Raw genomic sequence first — 18620 nt, forward strand, 5'->3', positions numbered from 1 at the left:
CCATTCTGCAGCCGTATCCGCAGGTCGAGCCAGGGGCTTTATGCGGAGCGGCTGCTGGCCCCCCCCACCGGGCAGAGGATCGGTGCGGGGGCGGCGCCGACTTTTATCCTGCGGACATAGAATACAGAGAATCCAGCCCATAATCGTTCATCACCAGAAAATGCTGGACATATTCCCTGCTCTAATATACTATGTCTCACTTCATATCGGTGTCGTGAACATAGAACATACAGTGCAGTAGGAGGCCATTCGGCCCATCTAGTATGCACCAACCTACTTAAGCCCTCACTTCCACCTTATCCCCGTAATCCAATAACTTGTCCGAACCTTTTTGGTCATTGGGCAATTCATCATGGCCAATCCACCTAACCTGCACGTCTTTTAGACTGTGGGAGGAAACCGGAGCACCCGGAGGAAACCCACGCAGACACAGGCAGAACGTGCAGACTCCGCACAGACAGTGACCCGGCAGGGAATCGATCCTGGGACCGTGGCGCTGTGAAGCCATAGTGCTATCCACTTGTGCTACCGTGCTGCCCTACGGTGGAGCACGTGGACAAGATAATTGGAGGAAATAATCTCAGGAGACCAAAGTACAGAATTATTGTTTATTAGCCAATGCACTGGGAGAGCACAACGTTAGACAATGATCCCTGGAGCTGACTACCTGGTTGATAAATCGAGCAATATTTATACACTGTAGGCCAGACATTTGGACTGTCTGGTTCAGACTTAAGCAAGTTGCGGGCAGAGTAAGCATTTTTCACACATCCCTCTCTGGCTGCTCGTAGTCTCTCCGTTGTTGCTAACTGGCTCCACCTTGCACCGTTAGCTGAGTCTGCTACTTCAGGACATGGAAAACAAGTTGGAGAGATCACCCAAAAAAATACTGAAAAACAAGTTCCTGATGTGGGCCCTGCAGGTGTCTTAAAAAACAAGTTGCAGTCTGTAAAAACAAGTTACTGAAGAACAAGTTACTGAAATGAGCCTTGCAGGTTAGGTGGATTTTCCATGTTGTGTCTTTGCCACATCAGCATGTTTCTGGGTGATGTCTTTACCCTGAATGTGGAATTTTCCTTTTACTTTCGAAAACACTCATTGAAAATATTCTTTTAAGATCCTTGAATAGACTATAATTATTGTCTGCCCTAATAAATCATTAATTAAACCATATTCATTAGTTCTCCTCTTACAATGGAAAGTGTCCTGTGTGCCTTTTCAACCATCTCATCTACCTCTCCTGTTACTTTCAGGGATCTGTGGACATGCACTCCGATCTCCCTCTGTGCCTCTACACTTCTCACTCTCATACCAGTAATATTATTTCTCTTTGCCTTGTTTGTCCGCCCCAAATGTATTTATTACTTCACAATGTTGTATATTAATCTCCATTTGTTACTTGTCTTCCCACCTGATCAGTCGACTGATATTTTCCTGCAGGTTACAGCTTTCTTCCTCACTGTCAACCGCAAGACTGTCACTGTCTTGAACATGCCCCCTAGACAAAGTCTAAATCATTGATATGTACCACACAATGCATGGAATCTTATCCTGAGAAATATCAAATCCTACTGGGAACAGTTTCCAGGCATAAAAATACCTCGCGACCATTCCTCTTTGCTTCCTGCTGCTCAGCTGATGACATTTCCTGCACTTGTGACTGTCCAGCCTATGAGAAACATCGTGCTTTGCTGACAGGGAACTGGATTGCACTCCACGGGACTAGGATGCCCTGCCGTGTCTTTGTTTATCTGATTATTAACTGACTGAACCAGAATCAGTTTCATATTAAAATAAATAACTACTCACCAATCAGCTTCTTCATTGTGCTGAAGTCACCTTGTTTTATGGAGTTAACTGAAATTATTTTCTTTATTATTATCTAAACACCTCAGAATTTACTTTACTGAAAAATTGAAATTTCTTCACTGTTGCAGTCCTTTGTTAGTTAGTGTTATCTTTATCCCCTAGATTTGATTAACTGAACATTTAATGTAACTATTTGATAAATTATGAATTTCTTTTAAGATTTACATTAGTTGATTAATATATCTTTACTTTATAGTTGATCAATGCAGTGACCAGAACTGTACTCAGCACTCTCGATGTGCTCTATGTTTGATACAGATCAAACATAATCTCCCTGTTCTTTCATCCTGGGCCTCAGCCAAGAAGGAAAAGTGTCCCAAATGCCTTCTTGACCACCTGATCTACCTGCCCAGCCACCTTCAGGAATCTGTGGTTTTTGAATCCAAGGTCACTGTTCCTGTATAATTCTCAGCATCATCCCATTTATTCTTCATTCTCTTCTCTTGTTTACCCTCCAAACTCTTGATGTCACACTGCTCCAGATTGAATTCTGTTTGCCATTTTTCTGTCCATCTGACCCGTAAGACATAGGAGCAGAATTAGGCCACTCGGCCCATCAAGTCTGCTCCGCCATTCAATCACAGCTGATATTTTTCTCATCCCCATTCTCCTGCCTTCTCCCCATCACCCCTGATCCCCTTATTAATCAAGAATCTATCTCTATTAAAGACACTCAGTGATTTGGCCTCAACAGCTTTCTGTGGCAAAGAGTTCCACAGATTCACCACCCTCTGGCTGAAGACCCAGTCCAGTGATATCTTCCTGCTGTCCTTGGCTTTATTCTGCACTGTCAAACACATAAATAACTTTTGTACCATCGACCAACTTCTTAATTATGGTCCCTATATTTCACTCTAAATCATTGATATGTACACCACAAAACTGTGGAACCCCACACAAAACAGGCGTCCAAACATAATTCAGTCCTGGATGTGATTAACGGCAGCAATAACAGGAGAATCCAAACCCTGATGCCGCCTGTGAACTTGCTGGTCTATGAGCAGGTTGTTTGACTGAGCAAATGCCTTCCCACACACGGGGCAGTTGAATGGCCTCTCCCCAGTGTGAACCCGCTGGTGTTTCAGCAGATTCTGTTTACTTTTAAATCCCTTCTCACAGTGCGAACATTTAAAAGGTTTCTGATGTGTGAACAAGTTGGTGTGTAGTCAGGTGGGATGACTGAGTGAATTTCTTGTCACACACAGTGCATGTGTACGGTCTCTCCCCAGTGTGAACTCGTTGGTCTATCAGAAGGTTGGATGAATCAATTAATTCCTGTCCACACACACGGCAGGTGAATGGCCGTCCTCCAGTGTAAACTCGATGGTGTCTCAGAAGGTGAGCTAACTGATTGAATCCCTTCCCATAGATCGAGCAGGTGAATAGCCTCTCCCCAGTGTGAGTGTGTTGGTGTTTCAGAAGATCTTTTTTGCTGAAAAGTTTTCTCACAGTCAGAACAATTAAATGGTCTCTGATGAGTGTGAACAAATTGCTGAATCAAAAGGTGGGAGGAACAAGTGAATCCCTTCTCACACACAAAGCAGGTGAACGGCTTCTCCACAGTGTGTGCGTTGATGTATCAGTAAATCCTTTTTACTTTTAAAACTCTTCTCAGTCTGAACACTTAAAAGGTCTCTGATCAGACTGGACCTGATGGTGGGTCCGGAGGTGTGATGACTGAGTGAATCCCTTCCCACACACACAGCAGGTGAATGCCAACCCCCCCCAGTGTGAGTGCGTTGGTGCAACAGTAAATCTTTTCTGCTTTTAAAGCTCTTGTCACAGTCAGGACATTTAAACGGTCTCTGGTCAGAGTGGACCTGATGGTGAGTCCGGAGGTTTGATAAAGCATTAAATCCCTTCCCACAACCCAGACAGGTGAATGGCCTCTCACCAGTGTGACTGTGTCGATGGGTTTCCACTTCAGGTGGATAATTGAATCCCTTCCCACAGTCCCCACATTTCCACGGTTTCTCCATGGTACTGATGTCCTTTGTCTGTCCAGGTTCGACGATGAGTTGAAACCTGGGTGCCACACACAGCCTGAGTACGGTCTCTTCCTGATGTGAAACCTGGTCCACACACACAGCCTGAGTACGGTCTCTTCCTGATGTGAAGCCTGGTCCACACAGCCTGAGTACGGTCACTTCTTGATGTAAATGGCGCAATATTTTTTCAGGCTATCTGACTGGTTAAAGCTCTTTGCACAGCCAGTTCGCTGGAATAATCACTGTGTGTATGTGCCTCAGTGCTTTTCCAGTCGCACTGATGTTTGCAATCTTTTCTTTCAGGCAGACCAGACAAAGATTCCTCCTTCCACATTGAAAGGCTGATGATTTTCAACTCCTGATGAATCGATAGACTCTGTTAGGACTTGCATGATGTTTGGTTTGAATTTCCCATCTGCAATCCTAATATTGTGTAAAGGAAGTTTACATTGAATTACTTAGATTCTACAATGCATAAACAGGCCAGTTGGTCCAACTGTTCTGCTGCTGATTATCCCCGACACACATCTCCTTCCATCCCATCCACCTCATCTCAGCCTGTCAGCTGATCTTTCCATTCCCTTTTCTCATGTGCTTGTCCCATTTCCTTTTGGAAACATCCCAGCACTTTCCTCAACTCCTTCCCTGGTAACAAGTTGCACATTCTAATCCAATGAGTGAAGAAATGTGTCTATATCTCCCTCTTGGATTTATTAGTAACTCTCTTGCATTTATGACCGTGTTTATAATAATAATCTTTATTATTGTCACAAGTAGGCTTCCATTAACATTGCAATGAAGTTACTGTGAAAAGCCCCATCGCCACACTCTGGCGCCTGTTCGGGTACACTGAGGGAGAATTCAGAATGTCCAATTCACCGAACAAGCACATCTTTCAGGACTTGTGGGAGGAAACCCGAGCACGCAGAGGAAACCCACGCAGACACGGGGAGAACATGCATACTCCGCAGAGACAGTGACCCAAGCCGGGAATCGACTGCCGCTGTGAGGCAACAGGGACCCTGGCGCTGTGAGGCAACAGGGACCCTGGCACTATAATGCAACAGTGCTTGTCAGCCTCCTCAAGCGTGAAACCAGAAAATCCTGCACTATTTCTGTGCTAACCACTGTGCTACAACGTAGCACAGGGGCAGCACAGCTGCATAGTGGTTAGCTTCACAGCTCCAGGGTCCCAGGTTCGATTCCCGGCTTGTGTAGAGATGTGCAGGTTAGGTGGATTGGCCATTCTAAATTCCCCTTCGTGTCCAAAATGGTTAGGTGGGGTTATTAGGTTACCGGGATAAAGGGGATAGGGTGGAGGCATGGGGTGCTGTGTAGGGTGCCCTTTCCAAGGGCCAGTGCAGACTCGATGGGCTGAATGGACTCCTTCCACACTGTAAATTCTATGACACTGTGCCGCCCATGTTTTTCCTGGCTCCCAGTTTTCGACTCCTTTACAATTGGCAGCATCCGCCCCACCTCTCCCCTGACCAACCCACAAATCATTTTAAAGACTTGTATCAGGTCACTACTGAGTGATTTGTTTTCTCAAGAAAATAAGGCCCAATCTGTTTAATTTTTGCCCGGTAGCTGTAATCTCTGTTTCCAAAAACCATCACTATGCATCCAGGTCACAAATTGAGGATTCGAATGTTTCTTTGTTTGAGTTGGCACGTGCGCCTGCGCGGTTGCTTCTTCTGTAAAGATCCGGCACCCCGAGAGCCGCGCCCGTCATTCACTGATTGGTTGGAGGACCAGCCACTCCCGTTCGGTCATCCAACCAATCCCCTTCTCCTCTTTGGTCAGAGGCTTCCGTCAATCACTCCGGGCATTGTGAGGTGTCAGGTGAAAGGTCAGTGTCGGGGGGCGGGGTTTACAAATCCCGAGTGCTGCCCCAGAGCCGAATGTGAAACAATGTTGTTATTGATCAATCAGCGAGTCAGCCTGAGCCTGTGGCCACTCTCACCGGGTGATTGACGGCAGGTCCCGTCCAATAGGAAGAGGAGAGGCCGAACTGGAGGACCTACTGTGAGCGACTGGTCCTCCAAGCAATCGGAGTGAATGAGGGGCGGGTCCACTGCGATTGAAGCATGCGCAGTGTGGGTAATGGCGAAGCAGCAGAGCTGTGTTTTCAGATACGAAATTGGTAAGAGGGGTTTTACAATATGGAGGAAGCGAGAGATCGCGGGGATAAGCGCAAACGTTATGTAAAGTTGTTGTAAGCCGCAAACCTCGGAAAACTTTACGGGACCCCGTTTGTACCGAACGGAGCTCCAGCTCCTCATCTTCAGCTCGGGTTGACGGCCGCCATCTTTATTGGATGTGCATCAGGGCGCATGCGCGTTTGCTGTCATTGTCGGGGGTGATGTTTCAATGAGTGGGAGGAGCTGAGAACATCGAACATTACAGCGCAGTACAGGCCCTTCGGCTCTCGATGTTGAGCCAACCTGTGAAACCACTAAAGCCCATCTACACGATTCCCTTATCGTCCATATGTCTATCCAATGACCATTTGAATGCCCTTAGTGCTGGCGAGTCCACTACTGTTGCAGGCAGGGCATTCCACGCCCTTACTACTCTCTGAGTAAAGAATCTACCTCTGACATCTGTCCTATATCTAGCTCCCCTCAATTTAAAGCTATGTCCCCTCGTGCGGACATCACCATCCGAGGAAAAAGGCTCTCACTATCCATCCTATCCAATCCTCTGATCATCTTGTATGCCTCAATTAAGTCACCTCTTAACCTTCTTCTCTCTAACGAAAACAGCCTCAAGTCCCTCAGTCTTTCCTCATAAGATCCATACCAGGCAACATTCTGGTAAATCTCCTCTGCACCCTTTCCAATGCTTCCACACCCTTCATATAATGCGGCGCCCAGAATTGCACGCAATACTCCAAATGCGGCCGCACCAGAGTTTTGTACAGCTGCAACATGACCTCATGGCTCCGAAACTTAATCCCTCTACCAATAAAAGCTAACACACCATACGCCTTCTTAACAACTCTCTCAACCTGAGTGGCAACTTTCAGGGATCTATGTACATGGACACCGAGATCTTTCTGCTCATCCACACTGCCAAGAATTTTACCATTAGCCAAATATTCCGCATTCCTGTTATTCCTTCCAAAATGAATCACCTCACACTTTTCTGCATTAAACTCCATTTGCCACCTCTCAGCCCAGCGCTGCAGCTTATCTATGTCCCTCTGTAACTTGTAACATCCTTCCGCACTGTCCACAACACCACCGACTTTAGTGTCATCTGCAAATTTACTCACCCATCCTTCTACGCCCTCCTCCAGGTCATTTATAAAAATGACAAACAGCAGTGGCCCCAGAACAGATCCTTGTGGCACACCAGTAGTAACTGGACTCCAGTCTGAACACTTCCCATCAATCACCACCCTTTGTCTTCTTCCAGCTAGCCAATTTCCGATCCAAACTGCTAAATCTCCCTGAATCCCATGCTTCCGTATTTTCTGCAGTGGCCTACCGTGGGGAACCTTATTCCCCATTGTTCAGAATGTGGAGATGCCGCGTTGGGCTGGGCTCAGTAAGAAGGTTGACAACACCAGGTTAAAGTCCAACAGCTTTGTTTGGAATCACGAGCTTTCAGAGGGTAGTTCCTTCATCGGGTGAGTGAAGAGGTAGGTTAAACAAACACAGCTATTGATGAAAGATGATACTTTGAATGTGAGTCTTTGCAGGACATTAAGTCTTTACAGGATTTCGCAAGCCCAGATGGTGGGGGGTTAAAATTTGTAAAATGCACATGAATTCAAGATGCCGGTTGAAACCGTTCTCATGTGTGCAGAACTTGGCTATCAGTTTCTGCTCGGCGATTCTGCGTTGTCAAACATCCTGAGGGCCACCTTGAAGAACACTTACCCCAAGATCAGAGGCTGAATGCCCTTGACTGCTGATGTGTTCCACGACTGGAAATGGACATTTCTGCTTGGTGATTGTCGCACGATGGCCGTTCATCCGTTATCTTGGATTCATGTACATTTCACAACAGTTAACCCCACCACCTGGCCTGGGCTTGCAAAATCCTTCCACTGTCCTGGCTTGAGACAATTCACACCTTTTCAACCTGTGATTATCCCTCTCTCTAATCACACCGTCTGGACCTGTAAATACTTAATTATCTGCAAAGACTCTCATTCAAAGTATCATCTTGCATCATTGGCTGTGTTTGCGTAACCTACCTCTTCACTCATCTGATGAAGTGCTATGCTCTGAAAACTCATGATTCCGAATAAACTGTTGGACTTTAACCTGGTATTGTAAGACTTGCTATTGTTCAGAATGGAAACAACTTGTCCATCAAACTGCCTCACCCTTTGAGTCCCATTGTCTTATTGATGATGCAAAGCGGTGGCAGAGATGGAAAGAATGGGAAGACATCCTGCTCTCCAGATTTCACTGTCTCATTGGACATCTTGCCCCGTGTGTCCAAAGCTGTGCGGCTCTGTTCAGTCACATGAAGACCCAGGGCAGAAGCACACAACCCTGAGTCAACATCACGCTCAAATCAGGGGACTGCTGATGACAAGAGGGATAGTGTGCACCGGGAGGCATGAGCGGTCATCCTGGACCTATAAGCAGGAGGAGAGAATGTTGTGAATTTCAATGCTGGACTGACTGGTTAATTTTGGAAAACACTTTTACAGAAGATTAGTCGGGGAGGATTTACACACAGCAAACTCAAACCGGGAGAAATGTTTATTTTTCCTGAATTTCATTTCTGGACTGACAGTGATGCCTTTGTAAACTCCTTTTACAGGGGCTTAGAAAGGGATTCACAGACAGGAAACTCACAACCAATACTCACATCAAATTCTGACAGCACCATTCAGTTATCAGGATCTGGAGATTTTCGACCTTTCTGTGTAAGCATTGCGTTCAGGTCATTACCACTCACTGTGTATAATTTCTCCCTCATCTCTCCCCCGTAGATCTTGCTCACAATCTTAAATCTGTGTCCCATAATTCTTTTACAATCTGCAGATGGGAACAGATTTCTTTATCTTTTGCCAGGTTTGCCGTTGTCGTTTCTGGTGCCGGGTGGTCCGTCCAGATTTCACTCCATTTTTCTTTTTGTCATGGTTGAATGGGCTTGGACCAGTCCATTTTTGGATCCAGTTCACAATTGAAGTTTGCTCCAAGAATTAATTGATGTGTATCCGGGTCTGGGATGGATCCCAACAATTTATTAAAAAATACCACATCTCTCCCTCTCTCTCCCTATTGCCCCATAAGTGGGAAAAAATAATTGGGTACTCTAAATTTATTTTTAAAAAAGAAAATATTTTCCTACGGACAGAACAAACATTTTGACTTCCACATTCACAGGCCAATGATATTCAGGTCCTGATGAATGGAGTGACTGTTAAATCTTGATGTGAAGTTTGATTTGAGTTTCCATCTGGTTAACCGAGGACCCGGGTTTGATCCCAGCCCGGGTCACTGCCCGTACGGAGTTTGCACATTCTCCCCGTGTCTGTGTGGGACTCGCCCCTACAATCCAAAAAGATGTGCAGGGGAGGTGAATTGGCCTCGCAAAGATTACGCCTCAATTGAGGGGAAAAAATTGGGTACTCTTTAAAAAAGAACTGTTTTAATTAAAAATAAACAAAAGACATCATTGTCAATCCAGAATAGAAATTCTGAACAGACAATTCTAGTTTCTCTGGAACATTTTTCCCTGCCCCACACTCCTTCCCTCCTCCCTGGGCTGAAATCCAAACCCATCTCACCATCTGCACCATTTCTTTCCTCCACTCCAGGTTTTCTCCCTCCCTCTCCTCTGCCTGGGTTCAGTTCTCCAGCTCCTGTCTGCAGACTGACAATAAAATCAATGGGTCTTATTGGGGGTTTCGGGCCTCCAGCGGGTGTTTGTGAATCCTCCCCACCCACCTGCCAGGGTTTCCTTCCTTGCCAGAGATCAGAGTCCTCATTGATGCTTTGAGTCCAACCTGGAACAACGCTAAATTGCCCCTTAATTGGGGAAAAAATGTTACATGAAGGTTAGCGGCTGCACAAAGTGTTTCCATCTCGTCCCACCCATCTCCTTAACAGGTTGACCCATTTATTTAACTGACTAAAAGGATGGTCTCTGGCAGCACAGTGGTTAGCACTGCTGCATCACGGAGCCAAGGACCCTTGTTTGATCCCGGCCCCAGGTCAATGTCCGTTTGGAGTTCGCACATTCTCCCTGTATCTGCGTGGGTCTCACCTCCACAACTCAAAGATGTGCAGGGTAGGCGGATTGGCCTCGCTAAATTGCAGCTTAATTGCAAAAAAAATAATTGGTTACTCTAAATTTATTTCAAAAAAGGCTAGTCTCTTTCCTAATGTTCACAATTAAAGGGGTGGGTTCCCCAGGAGATGGCTGACATTTCAGGGCGATTAATTAATAATGGACAGAGATTTTGTTACATGGTGCAGATTAGATATATTATTTACGGTAATATAAATATAAAATTTAACGTAAATGTATTATTATTTCCCGTCTTGTAATATAAGACTGTAGCTACGTTATAGATTTCCAGTCATCTCTTCCCTCAGAGAGTTGTTCGTCTTTGGATTTCTCTTCCACAGGGACCAGTTGTATCTGAGGGTCATTGAATGTATTGAAGCACAAGTCTGACAGATGTTTTATTGACAATGGAATTAAGGGTTATGGGGAACAGATAGAAAAATAGAGAGAAAGCTGAGATGAGGAGGGATTTCTTCACTCGAGGATGTGGTGAAGCTTTGGAATTCTCTACCCCAGAGGAATGTGGAGCCTCAGTCATCAAGTATGTTCAAGACAAATAGGTTTCTAGATATTGAAGATATCGAGGGCTATGGGGATCGTGTGGGAAAATGGTGCTCAGGTAGATTTGCCAAGGATCTCATTGAATAGTTGAGCAGACTCGGTGGGCCGAATGGCATACCTCTTGCTCCTGTTATATTCTCTGTGTCCTGGTCAGGAAGCAGTGAGTTGAGCTCGGATCTGTCAATCAAGATGAATGAGCACCTTCAGGAGAATTGGGAGGGTGAATATTAGATACAGCAGAGTGAGAATGGAGGGAGAGTGTGTGGGATGGAGATTTACAGCTTTTGGAGAACAAGAGAGGAAATAATGTTCCCTAGGAACTAGAATTGTCTGTTCTGAATTTTGTTCCTGTACTGACAACGATGACTTTTGTAAATTGTTTATAAAGGATATTGGAAGAGGAGGAATTACAGACAGAAATCTCAAACATCACGTCTCAATGTGACAAACTCAGTCGATTCCTTCTGACCTGAATATCATCGGCGAGAAGGAGAAATGTTTGTCCGATGTGTCGGCTTCCAAAAGATTTTAAACGTGAATGCAACTTGAAAAGCACCGAGACCCACACAACACACACCCGAGTGAGAGTGTTCCAGTGAACTGACTGTGGAAAGAGCTTCAACTAGTTACACAGCCTGAAAAAACATCACACCATTCACAGTGAGGAGAGACAGAGCACATGTTCTGTGTGTAGACAAGGAGTCCACTGATTGTCCAAACTGGAGAGACACGAGGAGACCCAAAACATGGAGAAACCGTGGAAATGTGGGGACTGTGGGAGGGGATACAAAGTCCCATCTAAGCTGGAGATTCATCGACGCAGTCACACTGGAGAGAGGCCATTCACCTGCTCCAAGTGTGGGAAGGGATTCACTCAGTTATCTCATCTGCAGGCACACCAGCGAGTTCACACTGGAGAGAAGCCATTCACCTGCTCTCAGTGTGGGAAGGGATTCACTCAGTTATCTTACCTGCAGTCACACCAGCGAGTTCATACTGGGGAGAGGCCATTCACCTGCTCTCAGTGTGGGAAGGGATTCCGTGCTCTATTCATTCTGCGGAGGCATCAGCGAGTTCACAGTGGGGAGAGGCCATTCACCTGCTCTCAGTGTGGGAAGGGATTTATTGATTCATCCACCCTACGGAGACACCAGCGAGTTCACACTGGGGAGAGGCCGTTCACCTGCTCTCAGTGTGGGAAGGGATTTATTGATTCATCCACCCTGCAGTCACACCAGCGAGTTCACACTGGGGAGAAACCATTCACCTGCTCTCAGTGTGGGCAGAGATTCCGTGCTTCATTCACCCTGCGGAAACATCAGCGAGTTCACACTCGGGAGAGGCCATTCACCTGTTCTCAATGTGGGAAGGGATTCATTGATTCATCCGCCCTGTGGAGACATCAACGCGTTCACAGTGGGGAGAGGCCATTCACCTGCTCTCAGTGTGGGAAGGGATTTATTGATTCATCCGTCCTGCGGAAACATCAACGAATTCACACTGGGGAGAGGCCATTTATTTGCTCTCAGTGTGGGAAGGGATTCATTGATTCATCCACCCTGCAGAGACATCAGCGAGTTCACACTGAGGAGAGGCCATTCACCTGCTCTCAGTGTGGGAAGGGATTCAGTGATTTATCCACCTTGCAGAGACACCAGCGAGTTCACACTGGGGAGAGGCCATTCACCTGCTCTCAGTGTGGGAAGGGATTCATTGATGCATCCACCCTGCAAAAACATCAGCGAATTCACACAGGGGAGAAGCCATTCACCTGCTCTCAGTGTGGGAAGGGATTCATTGATGCATCCACCCTGCGGAGACATCAGCGAGTTCACGCTGGGGAGAGGCCATTCATCTGCTCTCAGTGTGGGAAGGAATTTACTCAATTATCCACCCTGCAGACACACCAGCGAATTCACACTGGCGAGAAGCCATTCACCTGCCCTCAGTGTGGGAAGGGATTTATTGATTCAATCATCCTGCAAAGACATCAGCGAGTTCACACTGGAGAGAAGCCATTCTCCTGCTCCCTCTGTGGGAAAGGTTTCACACAGTTAACCAGTCTGCAGACACACCAGCGAGTTCACACTGGGGAGAGGCCATTCATCTGCTCTTAATGTGGGAAGGGATTACATAGAAACATAGAAAATAGGAGCAGGAAGAGACCATTTGGCCCTTTGCGCCTGCTCTGCCATTCGTTATATATTGCCTTATCATCCAATTTAACAGCCTAATCCCACTTTCCCCTCTATATCCTTTGATCCCCTTCGCCCTCAGTGCTATATCCATCTGCTTCTTGAAAACATACAATGTATTGGCATCAACTATTTCCTGTGGTAACAAATTCCACAAGTTCACCACTCTCCGGTTGAAGAAATTACTCCTCATCTCTGTCCTAAATGGTCTACCCCGTATCCTCAGACTGCGACCTCTGGTTCTGTACACGGTAGCACAGTGGTTAGCACTGTTGCTTCACAGCGCCAGTTCGATTAACGGCTTGGATCACTGTCCGTGTGGAGTTTGCACATTCTCCTAGTGTTTGCATGGGTTTCACCCCCACAACCCAGAGATGTGCAGGCGAGCTGGATTGGCCACACTAAATTGCCCCTTAATTGAAAAAAATGAATTGGGTACTCTAAATTTATTTTTTTTAAATACAGGGAATTGTGAAGATATGAGGCATGAGTTGGCCTTGATAGATTGGGGAGAGTTACTGAAAGGGATGACAGTGGATAGGCAATGGCAAACATTCAAGGATCGCATGGGGGAACTACAGCAATCGTTCATTCCTGTCGGCACAGAAGCAAAATGGGTAAGAGGGGCAATCCATGGCTTACAAAGGAAATTAGAAATAGTATCCGATCCAAGGAAGAAGCATACAGATTGGCCAAGAAAAATAATAGGTCTGACGATTGGGAGCAATTTAGAATTCAGCAAAGAAGGACAAAGGGATTGATTAAAAAGGGGAAAGTAGAGTATGAAAGTAAGCTTGCAGGGAACATAAAGACTGACACTAAGAGTTTCTATATGGGCAGCACGGTAGCATTGTGGGCAGCACGGTAGCATTGTGGATAGCACAAATGCTTCACAGCTCCAGGGTCCCAGGTTCGATTCCGGCTTGGGTCACTGTCTGTGCGGAGTCTGCACATCCTCCCCGTGTGTGCGTGGGTTTCCTCCGGGTGCTCCGGTTTCCTCCCACAGTCCAAAGATGTGCAGGTTAGGTGGATTGGCCATGCTAAATTGCCCATAGTGTCCAAAATTGCCCTTAGTGTTGGGTGGGGTTATTGGGTTATGGGGATAGGGTGGAGGTGTGGACCTTGGGTAGGGTGCTCTCTCCAAGAGCCGGTGCAGACTCGATGGGCCGAATGGCCTCCTTCTGCACTGTAAATTCTATGAAAAAAAAAATGAAATGAAATGTGAAGAGAAAGAGATTGGTGAAGAGAAATGTCGGCCCGCGACAGACAGAAACAGGGGAATGCATAATAAGGGACAAAGAAATGGCTGAGCAATTGAATACATACTTTGGTTCTGTCGAGAGGTAGAGAGAAAGCAGGGAATTATAGACCAGTAAGCCTAACATCGGTACTGGGGAAAATTCTTGAATCCATTATCAAGGGCTTTACAGCGGAACATTTAGAAAACAGTGGCAGGATCAGTCAGTCAGCATGGATTTATGAAGGGGAAATCATGCTTCACAAATCTGGTGGAATTCTTTGAAGATGTAACCAGTTCAGTTGAGAAGGGGGAGCCAGTCGATGTATATTTGGACATTCAGAAGGCGTTTGACAAAGTCCCGCCTAAGAGTTTATTGTGCACAATTAAAGTGCATGGGATTGAAGGAAGTGTATTGAGGTGGATATAAAACTGGTTGGCAGAGAGGAAACAAAGAATAGGAATTAATTGGTCCTTTTCAAATTGGAAGGCAGTAACTAGTGGGGTGCCACAGGGATTGGTGCTGGGACCCCATCTATTCACAATATATATTAATGATTTGGATGAGGGAACAAAGTGTAACATCTCAAAGTTTGCAGATGATACCAAGTTGGGTGGGAGGGTGAACTGTGACGAGGATGCAGGGATCCTACAGCATGATCTGGACAGGCTGGGCGAGTGGGCAAATCAATGGCAGATGCAGTATAATTTGGATAAGTGTGAGGTTATTCACTTTGGAAGCAAAAACAGGAAGGCAGATTACTACCTGAATGGTTGTAAATTGGGAGAGGGGAGTGTGCAGTGGGACCTGGGTGCCCTTGTGCACCAGTTGCTGAAGGTAAGCATGCAGGTGCAGCAGGCGGTAAAGAAGGCTAATGGTATGTTTTTTTTTTTGTGTTTTTATATATAGAATACTCAAATTATTTTTTCCTCCAATTAAGGGGCAATTTAGTGTGGCCAATCCACCGACTCTGCACATCTTTGGGTTGGGAGTGTGAAATCCATGCAGACATGAGGAGACTATGCAAACTCCACACAGACAGTGACCCAGGGCCGGGATTCGAACCTAGGTCCTCAGCGCTGCAGTCCCAGTGCTAACCACTGCGCCACATGCCGCTCGGCTAATGGTATGTTCTCCTTCATTGCGAGAGGTTTCGAGTACAGAAGCAGGGATGTGTTGCTGCAATTATACAGGGCCTTGATGAGGCCGCACCTAGAATATTATGTGCAGTTTTGGTCTCCTTTTCTGAGGAAGGATGTTCTTGCTTTCGAGGGATTGCAGCGAAGGTTAACAAGACTGATTCCAGGGATGGCAGGACTGTCACATGAGGAGAGATTGACTAGGTTAGGATTGTTCTCGCTGGAGTTCAGAAGAATGGGGGGGGGATCTCATAGAGACTAATAAAATTCTAACAGGACTAGACGGTGTAGTTGCAGGGGAGATGTTACCAATGATTAGTGTGTCCAGAACCAGGAGTCACAGTCTGAGGTTTCAGGGTAAACCATTTCGGACAGAGATGAGGAGACATTTCTTCACCCAAAGAGTGGTGAGCCTGTGAAATTCATTCCCACAGGAAGTAGTTGATTCTAAAACACTGAATATATTCAAGAGGCGGCTAGATATAGCATTTGGGGAGAATGGGATTGAAGGCTTTAGGGAGAAAACAGGATTAGGCTATTGAGTTGGATGATCAGCCATGATAGTGATAAATGGCTGAGCAGGCTCGAAGGGCCAAAAGACCTCCTCCTGCTCCTATCTTCTATGTATCTGTATGTATTATTTTCTATGAGATCCCCCATTCTTCTGAACTCCAGCGAATACAATCCTAACTGATTCAATCTCTCATACGTCAGTCCCACCATCCCAGGAATCAGTCTGGTAAACCTTCGCTGCAATCCCTCGAGAGCAAGAACATCCTTCCTCAGATAAGAAGACCCAAAACTGCACACAATATTCTAGGTATGGCCTCGCCAAGGCCCTGTATAATTGCAGCAAAAGATCTCTGCTCCTGTACTCGAATCCGCTCGCAATGAAGGCTAGCATACCGTTTGCCTTCTTTACCGCCAGCTGTAGCTGCCTGCTTACCTTCAGTGACTGGTGTACGAGGACACCCAGGTCTCGTTGCACATTCCCCTTGTAATTTATGAGCTAATAGTCTGCCGCCTTGTTTTTGCTACCAAAGTGGACAACCTCTCATTTCTCCAAATTATACTGCATCTGCCATTCATTTGCCCACTCACCCAACTTGTCCAAATCACACTGAAGGATCTCTGCATCCTCCTCACAGCTCACCCTCCCATGCAACTTGGTGGCATCTGCAAATTTGGAGATATTGCATTCAGTTCCCTCATCTAAATTGTTAATATATAGGGCGGCGCAGTGGTTAGCACTACTGCCTCACGGACTGAGGACCAGGGTCACTGTCCGCGTGGAAAAAAGTTCTCCCCATGTCGGTGTGGGTCTCACCCTCATAACCCAAAGATGTGCAGGGTACGTGACTCGACTATGCTAAATTGCCCCTTAATTGGAAGAAAAGTATTGGCTACTTTACAGGTGGCATGGTAGCATAGTGGTTAGTACTGTTGCTTCACAGCACCAGTTTGATTCCTGGCTTGGATCACTGTCTGTGTGAAGTTTACCCATTCTCCCCTTGTTTGCGTGGGTTTCGCCCTCACAACCTAAAGATGTGCAGGGTAGGTGGATTGGCCATGCTAAATTGCCTCTTAATTGGAAAAAAATAATTGGGTACTCTAAATTTAAAAATAAATACATAAATAATTTTTGAGAAGTTACAAGACATCATATTCTGCCAAGACTATGTGGGCTCAGCAGTGGCGTAATGGTATTGTTACTGGGCTAGTAATCCAGAGACGCAGGTTAATGCTCTGGGGATCTGGGATGGAATCTGGCTACGACAGATATTGAAATGGAATAAAAGTCTCAAATTAAGTCGAATGATGATGTTGTGGATGGTTGTAAAAACCCATCTGGTTCACTAATGTCCTTTAGGAAATCTGCTCTCCTTACGTGGCCTGGCCTGCACTTGACTCCAGATCCACAGCAATGTTGTGGTTGATTTGTAAGTGCCCTCTGAAATAGCCTCACAAGACACGCAGTTCAAGGGCAATTGGAATGAGCAGTAAATGCTGGCCCAGCCAGTGACCCCCACCTTCCACGAATGAATAATTTTTAAGAAGACTCATTGTTCAATCTGAAGACTAGTAAGAAACTCTCTTTGATTGGATTTGATTTATTGTCATGTATATCGAGATAGTGAAAAGTATTGTTCTGCGTAGTCCAGACAGATCATTCCATACGTGAAAAAACCTAGGACACACGATAAATACACAATGTAAATACAAAGACACCGGGTGAAGCATACGGAGTGTAGTACTACTCAGTAGATAACCAGTGTATGATAGACCAAATGTATTAATTAAATATTACTGTATTAATTAGCTATCAGTCTGTAACATGATAAAATAAGTAGTGATCCTTAATTGAGCTACACTTAATGAAACAATAATGAATCAGTGGTTATAGTAAAGGTCTAAGTTTTATTTGTTGTAAAAATGTAAATGCTTAATTGGTGTGTATATAAAGAATGTGCAATGAGGATAAATGTACCCGCAAGAGAGACCTTTCAGCCTGATTAGCCCCAGCATTTGAAACTGTATGAATAAGAAATTGTACAGAATCAGATAAAAGGATAGTCTGAAACTGTTCAATTGTATTCCTGTCTAAGATAATGAGAGAAGGTGGTGTCAGTAATTGGGAATCCAATTCAATTAAACTGGTGCCTAATTGACCAATGGTTATGTTACAACAGGCCCAACTCTGACATGAGGTAATGGTCACTTTGGGGATAAAAGTAGAGGTTCTGAAGGTCTTCCTTGCTGGCCAAGTACTGCAGACTCGAGGCCAAGGAAATTACTGTCAAAGAAGGAGCCAGGGAGGGTTACGCTTCTACAGACTGATCACCGCCTTGAAGTTGTAAACTTCAATATCTTCAAGTTTTCAGTAAACCTTTTTCTTTTGATAAACATTTTAAATTTACTATCCAGAGAATTCTGCCGTTGCTTTAATTGCTTAAAATCGTGTCTGAAACAGTGAAACAAAGTGAATTTATTGAATGGTAAGTTGGGGGTGGCTGAGATCAATTAAGTTACAGATAATAAAATCAGATAAGATCAATCTTCGATTTAAAAACTTGCATTTCTGTAGCGCCTTTCACAATCATAGGTCGTCACAAAGTGCTTTACAGCCAAGAGTACTTTTGAAGGGTAGTAACTGGTGTAATGTAGGAAAAACAGCAGCAAATTTATACAGAGCAAGATCCCACAAACAGCAATATGACAATGAGCAGATGATCGGAATTTGGTGATGTTGATTGAGGGATAAATATTTGCCAGGACACCGGGGATAACTCCCCAACTCTTCTTCACAATAATGGCTGTGGGAACTTTTACAGGACCTGAGAGGAACTGACAGGGCTTCAGTTGAAC

At 45.4% G+C, this 18620-nt stretch overlaps 1 protein-coding gene and 1 long non-coding RNA gene across 3 annotated transcripts; one reads left to right on the forward strand and one right to left on the reverse strand.

Moving 5' to 3' along the window:
- Positions 1-594: 594 nt before the first annotated feature.
- Positions 595-6925, reverse strand: LOC140419041 (uncharacterized). Its single transcript, XR_011945500.1, has 2 exons — positions 6089-6925; positions 595-4280 (listed from the first exon to the last, which is right to left on the reverse strand). It is a non-coding gene; the product is annotated as an uncharacterized lncRNA (long non-coding RNA).
- LOC140419028 (uncharacterized) lies at positions 5548-18309 on the forward strand. 2 transcript variants are annotated; one of them, XM_072502745.1, is made up of 2 exons: positions 5548-6003; positions 11071-18309. In XM_072502745.1, the coding sequence occupies exon 2, from the start codon at positions 11429-11431 to the stop codon at positions 12797-12799; it is 1371 nt and encodes a 456-aa protein (XP_072358846.1). In that variant the 5' UTR covers positions 5548-6003; positions 11071-11428; the 3' UTR covers positions 12800-18309. The 2 variants fall into 2 exon arrangements, with proteins under 2 accessions (XP_072358846.1, XP_072358845.1); XM_072502744.1 differs by lacking the exon at positions 5548-6003 and adding an exon at positions 8309-8751.
- Positions 18310-18620: the final 311 nt, after the last annotated feature.

This window comes from Scyliorhinus torazame, chromosome 5 (assembly GCF_047496885.1).
Source record: "Scyliorhinus torazame isolate Kashiwa2021f chromosome 5, sScyTor2.1, whole genome shotgun sequence".
Classification (NCBI taxonomy): Eukaryota; Metazoa; Chordata; class Chondrichthyes; order Carcharhiniformes; family Scyliorhinidae; genus Scyliorhinus; species Scyliorhinus torazame.

Coding starts and splice junctions, on each gene's coding strand:
- LOC140419028 (XM_072502745.1), top strand. CDS start 11,429: ATGGAGAAACCGTGGAAATGTGGGGACTGTGGGAGGGGATACAAAGTC.